Source organism: Polypterus senegalus, chromosome 2 (genome assembly GCF_016835505.1).
Source record: "Polypterus senegalus isolate Bchr_013 chromosome 2, ASM1683550v1, whole genome shotgun sequence".
Lineage (NCBI taxonomy): Eukaryota > Metazoa > Chordata > Cladistia > Polypteriformes > Polypteridae > Polypterus > Polypterus senegalus.
Genome location: NC_053155.1, coordinates 132,466,502 through 132,483,675, shown reverse-complemented (window position 1 = coordinate 132,483,675; position 17,174 = coordinate 132,466,502). Strand labels below are relative to the sequence as shown.

Sequence of the window (17,174 nt, the reverse complement as noted above, 5' to 3'; positions counted from 1 at the left end):
CCCATCCTTTCTGATGTAGTCTCCCACAATTTCCCATACATATAAGTTTTGATCTGCGTCTGCACGGTCACATCTAGCTGTGATTCAAGCTGACACACCCAGCAAGTACTTGCTGTCTGCCTTCCACGGGCCAAACAGAACCAGACCACAGGCCGCATATGAACTGCAGGCCATACAATGCCCAAGTCTGTTCTAAGCAGTGCTATGTTGGGGATGTGCAATTAGTACAGGCAATACCAATGGACTCAATAAATTGATCAGGAAGGCCAGCCCAATCCTTGGAGACTGAGGTACTGGTAGATACTGAAGAAACCTCAAGCGATATTGAATAATGATTCTTATCATCTGCATGACATCTTGGCTTTACAAAGGAGCTTTGTCAGTGATAAACTAAGACAACTGCACTGTTCCAAAGAGTGCTAAATGAGACCATTTGTACCTTGTCACACACGTGCACATGGGAGGAAGCTAAAGGGCTTGAGTAAGGGCATTTCTGAGACATATCGGGATGTGGCAGAGTGCACTGACTCTTTTTCTCCCTTGCCTGCAGACCATTCATTGAAGATTCCACCTGGTTCTCTTGACGTCACTTCCGGGACTGATGCCAATGGAAGGAGACCTTGCTGGCTCTGGCCCCTGTGATGTCACGTCCGGGCTCGCACCAATGGCAAAAGACCTTCATGAGCCCGACCCCTTTGACTTCACTTCCTGTCTTCCCCTTTAAAAGCCTCCACCTTTTCCCTACACCTTTAGTTCTATTTTGGACTCGGTTTTGTGCACATCAGTCTTGTATTCATTTGATCGACTTTGCAACCAGGAAATCAATTATAAGAGTGGCCGCCCCAAACCTTTTTATGACTCTTATGTCTGTTTTTTGTGACAACCCTTAGCCATTAGGTTGTATAATGATTCACCTGGCAAGTGTGGAAGTGTGGACCTCTTCCTGTCTTAATGATTCTAAACTGTATCAGCACATATTTATTTTTTATTTTTATTTTTCTGGTACAGTGCCTGGTTCATTCTGTTCCAATCTAAAATTTCTCTCTAGCAATGACAGTCTGATATTATAGGTGGGCAGGAGAACAGGACACTTTAGAAGTTAGTGAGGCTAGGAATTTGAAGGGCAAGCGAACCAACTGTTGTCTTGAACAGAGAAACATCCTGTTCTGAGAAGAGCGAGACTGAGTGCATTTTATGAGTTGTTTCACTCTGAATGCTAACTTGCATGTTAAATAAGAATAAAAAACTGCAATTAGTTATTTCAAATAGCTATGTTTTAGATTCAATGTGCAATCAGTGTCAGGAAGAGAAGAGCTCACTTTCTCTAAGAAAAATCTTATTCGGCTATCTCTAAAAAAATCTCTAACATACTAACATAAAAAGATGTTAAATAACTTGGCCTTTAATATTTCTGAAAACAAACAAATAAAACAACAAGTAGAAAATATTGACATTTTTAATTAAAAACATTGTTTTTTTGGGTACATTTTTTTAGATTCTGTTCCAAACAGTTATGTTACCAAATTAGTGATGCATGAATAAAAACAGAAAATACTATAAATTATAACTCAAGGGTAAATGCAGATTTTGCCATGATTTTATAACTTCCGAAGCTATGTGATATTAAGGAAGTGATAATTCAGACTTGATAAAACCAAGCGTGCTACTCTTGTCTTCTTCGATGCTTTCCTTGGTGACTTCTCCAAGAATTAATGACAGAATCATCATCCAAATCCTCCTCTTGTTTGGTCATTGATCTCACTCGAGCTCGTATGGTTTCTATTATATCTTCATCGCTATTATTATCTTCCTGTTTATTATCCACATTTGACAGATGGTGATTAAAGCTTCCTCTGGCTCCATATTCATTTGAATCTTGATCATGAATTTCTGCTCCCTTATGTACATGCCTTGACTTTGTTCGGTTGCTCCCAAGCTCAGACATTCCATTAGCAGTTACGCTGTCCTCTTGTGAGGAGCTGCTGTCAAGGTAAGATTCCCCAATGTGATGGTTAAGTTCATCACTCTTGACTTGTTGGGAGGGATATAACTTTGACTCTGACAGATAGGCTTTACTTGAAATTTTTGATGTGCTTTTATTACTTTCATCAATAGAACTGTATGAACTTTTAAAAGAGTCTGCCTTCCTCTTAGATATTGTAAAGTCCAATTGTTCTTCCCCATTTCTTGATAGGTATGATGATGCTGTGGATTTCCGTTCAGGCTTGAAAGATGTGGAACTTTCTTTGACATCACTGAGCCATTTATCTACACTGCTTATTCGGTCTGTGATTTCTGTGTCTAAGCTGGAAAAATGGCCTCGCTTATTTGAGGAGGCATCAGTCTTTGTAAAAGAACATCGGCCAGATATTACACTTCCAACATCCTCATCTTCATCACTGTCATCTTTTGCCTTTTTTTTCTTGAACAATGTACTACGCTTGTTGCATGCTACAAGTTTTTCTTTCTGATATTCTGATGCTTTACCTCTTATCTCAGACTGCATTTCTTTATTCCTTGTGTCCAGTTTCTTGAGGTCAATATCATCTCCAAACAAACTGTACAGCGGTTTGCTGGTCTGTGTGATCTTCTCTTTAAAGCCAAGACCAGATATGCCATCAAAGGAAACAAGAGATTGGTTATCATAAGTTCTTGTTTCTTTTTGATGTAGAGAGCTCCCACAAGACGCCCCACTTTGCATGCTCAAAAGTGATACTTTGTCATCATCCATGTTTCTAGAAGCAACAGCAGATTTTGTGTTCATTCCAAAAACAGAGGATGCACGGGACGAAGGCAAGCTACCCTGCATTAGCAACTCATTCTGCTTCTGGACTATAGTTTCTGTAACTACATTAGCAATCCAATTCTGAATGCTAGCTAAGGAAATTGCTTCATTGTTACCAGCCTGGAGATTTGGAATTGGAATCAAAGGGGTTTGAGGCACATTTTGAATGCTCCTCGCTTGTGAAACAGAGGTCCTGTTGCTTTGCATACTTAGCATTGAAGCTGTATCATCCTGTGCACTTTTTAAAGACATATTTGGCCAAAATGCAGAAAAGGGGATGCTACCGCTCATGGAACTCTCTGTCTCCCACCCACACATGGACTGACTTTCTTCCAGATTCTGCCTGGAACGTTCTAAGATCTCCGTTCTCCTTTGTTTCCTTTTGACGGATGCCGTGTCTTCACCTTTGGTTAGCTCCACAATCTCGTCTTTGTTTACATTTCCCAATTTCTTTTGATGTTTAAGCTTCCAAGCCTGATATGCGGTTAAGTTAACTTCTCCAAGTTGAGACGTTGATTCACTTTCAGTTTGTTCTTCTCCATTTTCTGCTTTCTTACCATCAGCAGACTCTGCATCTCGTTTATTCCAGCCAAATTGAATTCTTTTAATCTTCCACCTTTCTAATGGGGTAAGTTTATCTTTGTTCTTTTTGCAGAAATTATATAATGAACTAGTGTCAGAGAATAAGCTTTCCTCATCAATATCTTTTTCTTCTTTCTCAGTGGAATACTTATTTGCTCTGCCTCTTCCATACCTTTCAGCTGCTTGATTTTCAATTTCCCTCAATCTCTGAGTCCATATGTCTGACGCGCTGGTTTCTGTCGAGACAGAATCATTCCTAACTCTACCTACACCCCTTGCTACTAAATATTCCTTCAGTTCACGGATGTCACTACTGTTAACACTTTCTAAATCTTCCCTATCGCATGGATCAAATGAACTTCCTTCCAAAAGTGACAGTTCATCATCGTTCAAGGGATTTGATTTCCACCAGTCTTCACTCTGGTATTTTTCATTTCTCCTTTGCCATTCCTGTATTATATGATCTACATCCTCCTCATTGTCCTTTTCAGGAAGTTTCTGGTTTTTGCTTTCATTTTTGACCATCTTTTCCTGACTAGGAGTTAGGCCTTGCTTTTTCCTCCACTCTTCATACAATTTCTCTTCCTCATCTTCATCTATAAGAGTGGGCTTCTTAGAAGATATGCTTCCTCTCATTACACTGCTCATGGTGCTCATATTATCTTCTTCCTCAACAACAATTGAATGAACTTTAGCACCTATCACACTTCCTAAGTCCTCCTCCTCTGCCATGACGGAATGTGTTTTAGCCTCAATGACTGAACTCTGGCTAAGGGTATCATGTTCATCATCGTCTAATGTACTCCGTTCTTCTAAAAGTTGCTCATTTAAATCCCTGAGTTGTCTGAGAAACCCTTCATTTGGGTTTATGGGCCGCTTTTTTCTAAGTTTTAATAGAGAATCCATGATGGTCATGTGGTGAAAAATCATCAAGTATGCAGCAACAAATACAGCTGACCTGCTCACTCCCATCACAGAAGACACAAGGATTTTTCCTGAAAATAAATAAATAATGTTATATGCAATGCATCAATTTCAGTTAGTTTATTTATTCTTTATGCACAGCTGTATTTCTCAAGCCACAGATTTCAAATTTTGTGCACAGGTACATCTCAGTCAGGTTTTTGAAAAGTAATTTTGGCCTTTAATTGAGAAGGAGTGGCTCAGAGTTAGAATGGAGTTGCATTAAATTCTGCTATTAATTAAAATAATAAAGTTAATGTTAGAGCCAAGTCAATGTTTGAAAAGTGCTCCTCTTTGTGTTAATTACACTATGATTCATGTATACCCCATAGACCTAATTTCTAAAATTTCTGTTCACTTGTATAAATAATTGAGCTGAAACAAGACTTCTGTCAAGACATTGCGTTTCTTCTTTTATGCATTTAATTATTACTGGTGATGAGTGAAAGAATTTGTGTGAAATTAAATTTACAGTGAAACCCAGTATTCCATTTCACAAAAACAATTTGCGAAACAAACGGTGTTTCCCCTCCAGCGAAATTTGTGCCAGTGACACTGTATACATTTCTTACACTAGATGACTGCATTGGTATATAATTTGTTGCTTTTACGCTATGACAGACCAAATGCTCTGAGATTTTTTAGGTAAAAAAGTTTCAAAGGTCACTTTTTAGTGAGTTTTGTATTACACAATTGTAAAATCACCAACAAAATGATAAGAACTTTCACAAAACATGGTACGGATGTAAACATCCTTGTTTCACTCATCACTATTATTTTTTATTCATTTTAGGCATTGAATTACAAGGAATAAGTTACAAACTGGAAAGTGTTCCTTGAAAATAGATAGTTTTTTACATTTTAAGAAGAACATCCTTTTCCCATTGTGTTATGCTCGGTGGCTTGAGATTCCTACAGACGAGCAAGACAGTGTGGTGTGCTAGCAGTGTAGTAAATATTATATCACAGTATTTTGTCTAAGCTTTAAGGTTCCTTTGGGTGTTTCCCCAAACATAGAGTTAGAAATTATTGTCCATTCTAGGTCTGATTAGAAGACATTGCCAAAACATTCCCATAGGAACCATTTCCTGATAGCCTCTTTTGCAGTTACAGAATCTTGAACCAGATACACTTTGTATAGTTAGAGTTTACAGATATGTATGCAAAATACAATTTGGAGTTGAGTTTGTCATGTTTTTATCAAATTAAGAAGGAATGTATTTTATCAAGGGTTGCCTTTCATTCATGAAAATCTAATTGAAAGATTTTATTCTCTACGCTATCTCTGATTATCTAGAGATGCACTTTTTTCAAAGCACTGACATCGTGTGGAGAAATTTATAGTATCTTTTCTTGCAAGATAAAACTGATAGTTTCTTCAGTGGATAGTAAAAATAGATTAGGAAAGTTAGACTTGTACTTAAAAAACCCTATAACTTGCAAGTAGTAAAGGAAAAATTGGGAAGAATAGTTACATTTCAGGTAGAAGGATACAAATCTTTTCTCTATATATATAAATTTCTAAAAGTCACAATAATGAGAATATTCCATATGTTTAAGGATGAGGTCTATACTTTTCAAGTCAAAATTATGTTTTCACATGCATGGTATACATTAATTTGCCTTGGGAAATTGTGTTCTTAGGTGATGAATTTTCTTATATATTTTGGAAAATGTTGCGCCTGTTCTTCTGGTTTATAATGAGGTCTGTAAAGTACTGGTCTAAACAAGTAAACAAACGTTGTGAACTTTGAAAAGGCAAATTTTTTGATTTTAGAAAGCATTCCTTCCGTGTTTCTAATATATGTTTATGCCAACAAAATACATTAAAAGTAATACATTTTATTACAACTTCTTGGAATTGTTTTACCTGAGGTTAGGCTGTATTCATGTTCACTGGAATGTTAACAGTGACTGCCTTGAGGGAAGTTTTTATGGAAATAAGGAAAATAAATTGCATTTATACACGCACATGTATGAAACTCTTTAGAGAGACATTGCCTTTTTTACATTTTCATACACAGACATATTGCTGGCATAAAATGACAGCTTATTTGGTTAACCCATGAGGAAAATCTTACCCAAAGAGCTAAGAGACTGCACCTCAGCGTGAAAGTTTGCCATGGCCAGAGACAAATAGTGAGACGAAAAGCAATTCCTTTAAAAATGGCACCATTTTCCTGATTCTTTCCATTGTCACATACATTTGCAGCCCACTAATAAAACTAAAGGAAAGGCAGTGTGAAAAATCCAGACCACCCTAACCTACTCAAATGCTCAACTTAAGAACCAATTCGGGTAAGAAATGAACTGACTATCATGACATCAAAACTGACATGTGAGACCATAACCTGGTTAAGAGTTGATATTAGATATCTTAAAGACAGAAAGGAAGGTCAGAATCTGTGTCATTGATACTAAATTATTGTAAGAATAATATTTTCTTTATTATGTTTTAACTGCTTCATAGGAGATAATAGTTAAAGCAGGCAACAAGCTAAAGTATTATATTAGGAATTATCTCCATTTAACCTTTTATTAAGGTATTTTATTTTGTGCCCTAATAAACAAGATAAAATCTTTTATTATTAAATTAGACATTTTTACTTTTATGTCTCTGGGTTAAGTTTAAAGGGATAAACAGGGTTGAGGCCATTACTGTAAATATGGCCCAACAAGGGCTTAAGGCCTATAGCAGGTAAACCAAACCTGTTAAAGTCCCATCATCAAGTGCTACATCCAGAGGTCTGGAAATGTAGGATGAACTTAGGGACTCTTAGATCACCACTGCCTTCTGATCTCTCCTTAGATTGAGGAAGAGAGACAGAAGGCCTGAGTCCCCCACACCCAGCTCTAGAAAATGCCCCCTTTTATTTTGCATTTCTGTAGAAATTATTTGTCTTTTAGATCTGGGTTTTGTGTCTGTATCAATATAAAAAATGTTTTCTAATTTATAGTACAAACAAAATAAGGCGCAAAAAATAATGTGAACATTTTGTGAGAATACTCCTTTTAAAGACTTTAATTCTCCTAGGTAATGTGAGATAAAGACGTGACCAATTGATAATGTCTCTTGTAACACTTTGTATCAAGTTGCTGCAGTTGAACTTGAATAGGTCTTTAAACTCTGGTGTAATTATGATTCCTAGGTATGTGAACTGCTGTAGGACAGTTAAGGAAAACTAGTCAAGTTCTATTAAAAAAATCTGTTGTTACAGTATCATTTTCATAACATGATGTCTGTAGTAGCTTCCTGAATTTCTTCCTTCCTTTCTTCCTGCTAACAAAAATGGATTAAGTATCTAACTACAAGCTAACACTTGCATGATAGTCTATGTCTTGGGTATAGCGGAACATGTTCCAAAATAATTATTGGGTCATAGGTGCAAGATTTTGGCAGAGGGTAGAAAATTATTGTCAATTAAGAAACAATAAATTTGTGATTCACTGAAGAGAATAATGTCTGAATATGAGTGGAAAAACCTACATGGGTCTGACATTTTTTTTAAGAATGCAGAATTGTTAGGACAGTTTTAGCTAATGTTGTTGGAATTAAGAATAAGAGTTCTTGACAGGCAGTATTAGCTAAGACTTTAAAATTAAAACCCCAAGGGTGTGGGTTCGGTTCCCACCTGTGAATTACTGAATCTGATCTTAAGTTTAGTACACACATTGGGAACATTAGATATACATTCTATATAACGTATTCCCAGTTGGGTGTATATATGTTAGTTAGAAGTTTCATTTGTTCTTCTCACTATTATAATACAACATCCTTCTGAGTCTGAAATTACCTCAAAGCCAAATCCAAATCCTATTAGTCTAGTTTTATTATAATAATTGCCATGAAACTCCTGTCCAACCCATTTGTTCTTAATGCTTATTTGTTTATTTATTTTTACACAAATTATGCAGTTTGACCATTAATAAGTGTATTTAACCTTTCTTAAACTAAAACGTCAGGTCTAATTGAAACATAAGTGCCACTGTTAGCTTTGATTTCACTGTAACTGAATTTATTATAAGTCATCACATATTTTTGTTTCTACAGATTTTGTGTCAACCTACTCCAGGTGCTCAAAAATCTTAAGGCATTGATAACATTGATGGAGCAGAATTGTTACAATTAAATAGCAAATCAGACTCTCAAGGACATTAAGGGGATGTGTATTTAAGTCAGGAGGTTGAAGCCAAATTGCAGTTCTTCTCAAACAGACCGTGTTATTAAATCAGAAACAGACATAAAAAGAAAAAAATATCTGGATCAGATATTGGGACAACTTAGCTATCATCTAATGTGAAATAATAAAGGGAAGCATCAAGGGTTAGTAGCTTCTTGTTAATGAAGTGTTTAGAATGCAGTAAATATTAAAAATAAATACAGTATATAACATTTGTCTTAAGAAATCGCATGAAATAATTGCTGCAATGGTCAAGTAAACAAACGGAATGTTCCAGGAGATGGTTCAAGAAACTGGTTAGTGTCATGTTCTTTCAGGAAATATTCAGATGATGTAAGCCGATGAACCAATCAGAGTGAATGCAAGTTAGTGAACCAATCAGAGTAAGCAGTAGGTCACCTCTGATATGCAAATTCAGTTATCTAAAAGAATGACACCCTGTGTCTGTTCTGTGACCATTCTGTGTCAGCCTCTGCTCAGAGCCCCAGCTGTGAATGGGTGCTCCCTCTTCATGAAGAGAAATTAAAGACACATAAACAAGCTTCCTCCTGCCTGGTTCTTTGACGTGATTGATTTTATTTTATATTCAAAGATGTCCCTGTTGAGGACAAAATTTTCTTTCTTTAATATATTTACAATTTAATTCTTCCACACTAACCAAACAATGGACCAAAGGCTTTCCTCTCATTTGTAAAATAATCTTATGTGTAGGTTATGTGTTGTTGTTTTTTAGCTTCAGGTAAAAAAATCAGTTTTGACAGTTTCTGTCTGAAATAACATGGAAATGCAAATTAATACTTATCACATAACATGTTATAAAATGCCACAGTTGTTCTTGGAATAAATATTTCAAGAAAATATTTACTAGCTGGAGCAGCCAAGAGCATAGACATAGTAATGTGATTAGTTTGTTATCAGAAAAACACAAAGAAAGCAAAAGACCAAAACCAAGATGCTATACAACCCTGATGGATTTAAAAAGAAAAAGTCTTAATGAGATGTAGGGACAACATAAATATGAGCTAACCAAACAAGGTTAATAGAATGAAGAGTCTTCTCTCTTTTGTGAAAATTCTTGTGAGTATTGATTGATTGTTTACTTTTGTTCTTTATCTGAAAATGTAAATTAAATTTGGTTTCTGTATTTATGAAGAAGGTGATTTATGTTTAAGAGTGAAGATGGATTAGATATGCACTGTTATAACAACAAATTTATTATCCTTATGAGAAAACTCATAATGCTAGAAGTCCTCATTATGTAAAGAAAATTGACATGTTTCATTATATACAATATTTTTGTCCTTCATTTGCATTTTACATATCTCAAGCTGATGATTCATGTTTATGGTTATCAAAGCTGGAATTTTCAAGCCCTTAGAGGTAATGTAGTTTGCATAGGATTAGAAAGAATATTCAAACTTGCCATCTGCATGTAAGAACTAGTAGTAAACAGTGAAATCAGAGACATCATAAAATTGGCAAATTGCACTTGGCATCTCTGTCAGTTGCTTGTAAGAGAGAATTTCAGACATCAAGTTTAGAATTTACAGCAAAAGGGTGAAGAGTTCAAATTCATTTAAATATGGTTTACATTCGTCACAAAACACCAATTCAATACTCTTGCGCCTAAATGATGTTATACAACCTATGCATGCATATACATACACAATCAAAGCACTAGAATTTTTTAATTCTGTAAGTCATTGTGCTTTTATTTTACTTCTGAAAGACATATAGGCTAACATCACATAAGCGGCAGTGGAAAGAAAAATAAAAACTCCACTTTGCCAACACTCTTGAAGAAACTAAAACTCATCCACGGTCCTTCTCTGATTTACCAGGCATAAACCAACTTGCCACTATCTAATACATTTATTAATTTTTATGATAGATACTGGTGCATATGTTGGTAGGTGAAACATATAGTGGGGCTGTCACCTCTGATTGTCATTGGCTTTCCTCAATTTTGATGCACCATTTAATAGGCCAAAAGGAGTATCTTGGTTAAAGTGGCACCACAGCAAGATACACTTCATGATCTAAGAAATCATTTTTGGAACCCTCTATATAGACCCTGGTTTTGATACTTTGTGTGGCAAAGAAGGTATTTTCAGATCACTAGGCATAACCATAATCGTAATAGGATGCAGGGATTACTGGGTCACGATCAAAGAGTTTGCTTGTGTCAAAGGCAAAGGAGCAGACAACTCATAAGCCATTATCTAAACCAGGGGTCTCATATTCAGTTTTTGGAGGGCTACAATTTCCACCAATTTCTTAATTAGAAGCTTCTTATTGCACTCATCAAACACTTTTGAAACTGTTTTTCTGTGACCATGTTTTCTGGAGCGGAGCAAATCAGATTTTTTCAGGTCTTTTCTTTTCAACTATTTTATTGAAAGAAATATTGTATGATGGACCTAAACATGGAAATAAAAGTCAGATGGTCGTCATTTGGGTCATTTTTTATTTTATTATCATTTAGCATCTGGTTAAAAAAAGAAACAATTAATTGTTCTGGATGCTAAAAAGCAAGTCATTTAAATTAAGTATGTTCCACAAGCAGCCATAATTGGTTACTGTTATGATTTTTATGCATTTTATTTTATTTTGAATTAAATTTTGCACTTATCCAATCTTTTCTCAGCAATTGGTGTTTTGGGAATGCACTTAAATTTTAATTTGTACTTCTTTTTTACTTTCAGCTTAATTTTTTGTTGTTATATTTCTGTTATTCCCGCGTCACAGTTTTTTTTTTGTTTGTTTTTCATGGGTGCTGCCATTTTAGGATTCAAAGAATTGATAATAACAGGCTAACTGACACATGGCAACTGGAAGTCACAATGCATGATACCACCAGAGTACTAGTATAAAAGCCAACATTCTTGACTTCCAGGTTGTCCAAGTTTATGGATTCTACCAAATATTTCGAAGGAGTACAGTAATCCCTCCTCGATCGCGGGTTGCGTTCCAGAACCCCCCGCGATAGATGAAAATCCGCGAAGTAGAAACCATATGTTTGTGTAGTTATTTTTATATATTTTAAGCCCTTATAAACTCTCCCACACTGTTAACATTATTAGAGCCCTCTAGACATGAAATAACACCCTTTAGTCAAACGTTTAAACTGTGCTCCATGACAAGACAGAGATGACAGTTCTTTCTCACAATTAAAAGAATGCAAATAGATCTTCTTCTCTTCAGGAGCAGAGAATTTCAGAGAGAGAGAGAGATCGCTCGCAAAGAGAAGCAAAAAATTAAAAAATCAATACGTGTGCTTTTAAGTTTGCCGCGGCATTTTTTAGAGGAGCATCAGTATCTTCTAAGCAAACAGCCTCTGTGCAAACAGCCCCTCTGCTCACATCTCCTCCGTCAGGCGCAGAGAACGTCAGAGAGAGAGAGAGAGAGAGAGAGAGAGCGAGATTAAAGCAAACCATCAAAAAATCAATAAGTGTGCTTTTGTAAGCACCCTGATAAAGCGGCATTTCTTAGAGGTGCGTCCGTATCCACTAGGCAAACAGCTTCTGTGTAAACAGCAGCTCTGCTCACAGCCCCTCCGTCAGGCGCAGAGAATGTCAGAGAGGGTGAGAGAGAGGCAGAGACAAGCAAACAATCAAGCACCGCGCAAGAAGCATATCTTATAGCATTGAAGAGTTTTAGTTAATATGTAATACATGCTCTGATTGGGTAGCTTCTAAGCCATCCGCCAATAGCGTCCCTTGTATGAAATCAACAGGGCAAACAAACTGAGGAAGCGTGTAGCATAAATTAAAAGACCCATTGTCCGCAGAACTCTGCGAACCAGCGAAAAATCCGTGATATATATTTAGATGTGCTTACATTTAAAATCCGCGATAGAGTGAAGCCGCGAAAGTCGAAGCGCAATATAGCGAGGGATTACTGTATATTAAAATAATTATTAGGGTATAGCTTGATTTTTGGAGTAGCAATTACAAATTTAATGCAGGTACTTTTTGCATGCTAAGCTTTCACTTATTGTTTCATTTAAATTGTTTGTTTTCATCCTCTTGTCCCTGTTCTTTTTTCCTCTCTGCTGTTTCCTTAGTGGCAGAAAAGTTATTAGTTCACAAAGTGGGTTGAATAAAGCCCTGTAGCCTTTGTGGCGCTACAGGATATCGGTTTGACACCACTAAACGAAATACTAAGACTGATTAAATTTTCTTTCCAGATTTCCCTTTCTCTGAACAGTTATCATTGTTATATTAAAAAGGAAGTGAAATAACCTGCATTCTTAAATACAATATTGTTATGATTGAGCTTCATTTAATTTTTTTCTTATGTCCCTTGCTGCATTTCTTTATGTGTTTGGTCTCTGGAGTTTTGTTTGATGCAGAATTCAGTTCTGAACTGGTTGAATTGTTATCACATCTTGATTTTATTGTCCTGTGACAACATTCTGTGTTCTGTTTGTGGTTGCTGCTGCATTGCTGTGCCAGGACAGCCAGGACGTGACACCATCAATGTGATAATATACCTGTATAGATCAGCTTTCAGCACTTCAGAGTTGTCCAAAAATTGTGGAGACATTCAATAAATTTTTCATATGCTTTAGTGATTAGTTTTTTGGCTATCAATCTTTCTGCTTTTGATTTCTTAACAATAATTTAGATTTACGTTTTGAGTTTGACTGTTGATCTTTTTATTTTTTTTGTTACACATTAAATCTTTTTGTCTCCTATTAATCTGTATGTTTTTAATGTCACAATCTGCTGCTCACATAGAGATAGATGGGAAGATTGCTGTATCAAAATATAGACCAGTTCATCGTATAAAGCTGTGTTCCAACTATGGCATCTTAGGTTCATGATCAGCCAAAAAGCAAAATAAGAACAAATGTACAAAATATTGAAGGCACATTTGTAAGAAATGACCGAGATATAGCCTGAGTTTTAAGCTTCGTAGACCCTGACAATCCCAAGATAAAACAAACATCAAAAAAGTAATCACCAGTTATAACAACTACCACAAGTAACAGTAGATTAGATTAGATTAGATTAGATTATACTTTATTTGTCCCTGAGGGGGAATTAAAATTTTAAAAGTACAAATCATTGTACTAGCAGAATTATCAAGTGCGGATTCCAATCAACATCTTTTATGATGACACGTCACGTAGGTCATTCCAAAATTGAAAGTCTTCAGAGCTAAAGGTATTGTCTTATTTTTCCTCAGAAAAGCAAAAAATTGTTCATCCTAGAGGATAGCTATTCAGTTGCTCTAAAACAAAATATTCATAGCATAAGATTAAAACGTTCTTTTCCACAGGATCGAAACATATTTTATGTTGACCTTCAGATTAGTGAAGAATGGCAACAGAAGCACACGTCAAACGGCTTGACCAGCCAAAATTCTAATGTCACCAGCTACAGTCTGATTAAATCCTAAGGGTCTTATTCACTAAGTGCTGCTTACCCAGGTTTACATTATTTGGTCTTTTTAGTTTGACTTGCTTGTGGGTTATATATTTTCGTTAACAAGTAATTGCCTTCAAAGCAAAATGCAATGTTTCATGACAGCCGGACTTCATAGAGCAATTCTATTGAAAGGGGTTCAAAAGTATTTAAATTAAGCTTATTTCCTGCTCATAAATTCATTTTCTGGTAAGATGGAAAAAGAGCAGGTCTGTTTCCCTTTGAAAAATCCTGATTAGTTTGTTTGTCCTATTCAATTTCAGAGTGAAAGAACGCAATTTGCATCTGTATAGCACCCTTTCCTTCTCAGGGATGCCTAAAAGTTTTTTGTTTGTTCTTTTAATAAGAACTAGAAGTAGCCTGTGCTTTAGCCGCACATAGACTGCAGCATATTTTGAGAATGCTTAAGTGCAGTTTTATGTAAATTGTGCAATACTTAAACAAAACAAAAATGCAGTGTGTCTTAATGTAAGCTGTCCACCTGCTCCCAAGATATACCACCGCAAAGCACCTCCAAACTGTTCACTTGTACTGTAATTTAGGGAGACTCTTCATGTAGTTTAAGATTCTTTAAAAGAGCAATTGATAGGTTGAATTGATAAGCTAAACACCTCAAAATACAAAAAGGCTAGTTCAACAATATGTGATGTATTTTCTATATTATGAACCTGCTAGGCACCATATACATTAATAATACAAGGAAGGAGTGAATAAAAGGCAGAACACAAAGTATAAAATAAACAGTAAAAGAAACATAACATGCAGCTTCTCAGGGCTCAGCTGCACAGATCTCCATCCACATCTACCAGATAAGGTGGGTTGCCTCACTTGCCTCCCTGAGAATGCCACAAGCTAGTCATCAAGCTAGCTGTCAGGATTCTTTATTTTTTATTTTTTGTAAATAATATAACTTTTCCCTACTTCATTATTTTTTATCCTGTTCGATTTTGTTACAGCACGGCAGATTTTGAAAATTTTCTGTGTTCGAGCTACATTTTTTTTATCCATGCTCTGTGGTACTCTTTATGAGTTATGAATCCTGTGGAGTCTGAATATATTATTATTTTGTACTCCTTACTAATTTTTATCTATGTTAATTTTTGTTAGCATTGTTATATGTTTATATCATGGCACCATTTTGTTTTTTGGGTGGTAACCATTTTGTGGTTCCATTGTCAGGGACGCATTGGTCGGTTATTGAGGATGTGTTTCCAGAGGTCGCGAACTGTGATATTACACACACTCAGTAGTCGATTCATCCAAGTTAGCAGATAAAAAGACCAAATCTCTCTTGTTCAAAAGAATAGTTTCAGCTGATTCTCATATTTATTACTTGTTATTTCTTGACTACGATTCTGGTATAGCAATTACATAGATCAGACATCTTGATTCCAACGGTGGCTCAGTGGTAGCGCTGCTGCCTCGCAGTAAGGATACCTGGGTTTGCTTCCCGGGTCCTCCCTGCGTGGAGTTTGTATGTTCTCCCTGTGTCTGTGTGGGTTTCCTCCTACAGTCCAAAGACATGCAGGTTAGGTGCATTGGCAATCCTAAATTGTCCCTAGTGTGGGTGTGTGTACGCCCTGTCCACGGTTTGTTTCCTGCCTTGCACCCTGTGTTGGCTGGGATTGGCTCCAGCAGACCCCCATGACCCTGTAGTTAGGATATAGCGGGTTGGATAATGGATGGATCTTGATTTCATTTTCTCTCGGTTTTGATGTTTGGCCAGTTTCCAGTTAATTATTTTATTACTCTTCTTTTAATTAAAATTCTTTAATTCTTTATCTGCCAGCCATAATGCATTTGTTACATTCACATCATAATGTTTTTCATTTTCTCCCAATCTTTTTCTTACTAGTTTGCAAATAGGGACTACTGTTGTTATTTGAAGAACTCTATATGTTGTATTTCACTTGATTGCCTCAGTTTTTTGTCAAGGCATAAGCTAACCATTGCTTTTGTTGTTTGGCTCCCTTCTTGTGCTTACTGTTATATCTCAGCCAGGGCTTGGATTCAAGTTCTTGTTTAATGTCTGTTTTGTTCATTTTTGATTCTTTAATTCATATATTATAATGTCCATTTTTTTTTTTTATTTTGCGTGTTTTTTTACATGTAACCTGTGTTATGTACCATGTGTTTTAGGGGTTGTTCCTCAAGAGGCAGGGCCACCCACCAATCACTGCCAGGAACTGCCCTGCACCCTATAACCTGGAGGGCCTTCCCTAGTTCTTTATTGGTTCATTTTAAATGTGCTCTGGGATTGATGAGTTGATTGTATTTCGCTGTTCCCTTTGTGGATTTCTGATATTTTTTTAACCCTTTGTTCTGTTTTTTTGACTTTGTGTAGGATACTTTATTGGGACTTGTTTGCTTTGGATTAACTTGGCTTTTGAGGCAGCTGATTTTGGCTTTGTGCTCTGTGGAGCTCACTATTGTTCACAGAACAATTTTGTCAAGAATAAACCTTTTATTTTATAAGGATTCTACATAGCCCTGTATATCTAGTCATGATTTGGCAGGCTTATCCCGCCCAGTAGGCATCATTGGAAGAGCTTTTGGAATTGTTGGGACTTAGGTGCTGTAGAACTCCCAGTATCATAACACTTACTTCCTTTTCCTGCTTGCTTTGTATGTTTTGTAAATTTTTTTAGCGCTTGTCTGCATTTTTATTATTATTTTTCTTTCTTTTAGTTTTGTAGACTTGGCATGGGTTACTTTGTTTTAAAAAATTTTGTATTGAGTATTTACTATGTTATTTTTCATTCTTTAACAGAGTTGGGGGTAACATTTTAAAAGTAATGAATGTTACATAGTCAGGTTACTTTTTAAAGTAACGAGTAACCTAACGCAATTCTTATTTTATTGAAGTAAACATACCTTTGTTACTACAGATAATACTCCAAAAAAAGTACTGCATTATTAATATTGACTTTTTTTGCAAAGACATTTCCTGCTGCTGTCGGTGTAACATAGGGCATGCATTTGCTCTGACAATGGGGTAATAGCTAGCAAGGGAGAAGTTAAGCACATCCATAGCATGTATTCATGTGAAAAGAATCAAACAGATGTTCTAGGTATACATTTAATCCTGTATTTCCTAAGGTTTAAACTTAATCAGCCCAATTTAGAGCCACAGAGAGGCAGTGATTATCTCTGTACCACTGGGTATAAGGCAAGAAACAAACGTGGTGGACAATATGCGGTTCCTTTGCAGAGCTCAATTGCACACCCAAG

At 36.1% G+C, this 17,174-nt stretch overlaps 1 protein-coding gene across 2 annotated transcripts in view; it reads right to left on the bottom strand.

Moving 5' to 3' along the window:
* Positions 1–1,438: 1,438 nt before the first annotated feature.
* dusp27 (dual specificity phosphatase 27) overlaps positions 1,439–17,174 on the bottom strand; it is an 87,052-nt gene continuing 71,316 nt past the window's right edge. For both annotated transcript variants that reach the window (XM_039744630.1, XM_039744629.1), the window contains exon 6: positions 1,439–4,362. In XM_039744630.1, the coding sequence (XP_039600564.1) occupies positions 1,664–4,362 (2,699 nt within the window). In that variant the 3' untranslated portion in view covers positions 1,439–1,663. The remainder of the gene's footprint in view (positions 4,363–17,174) is intronic.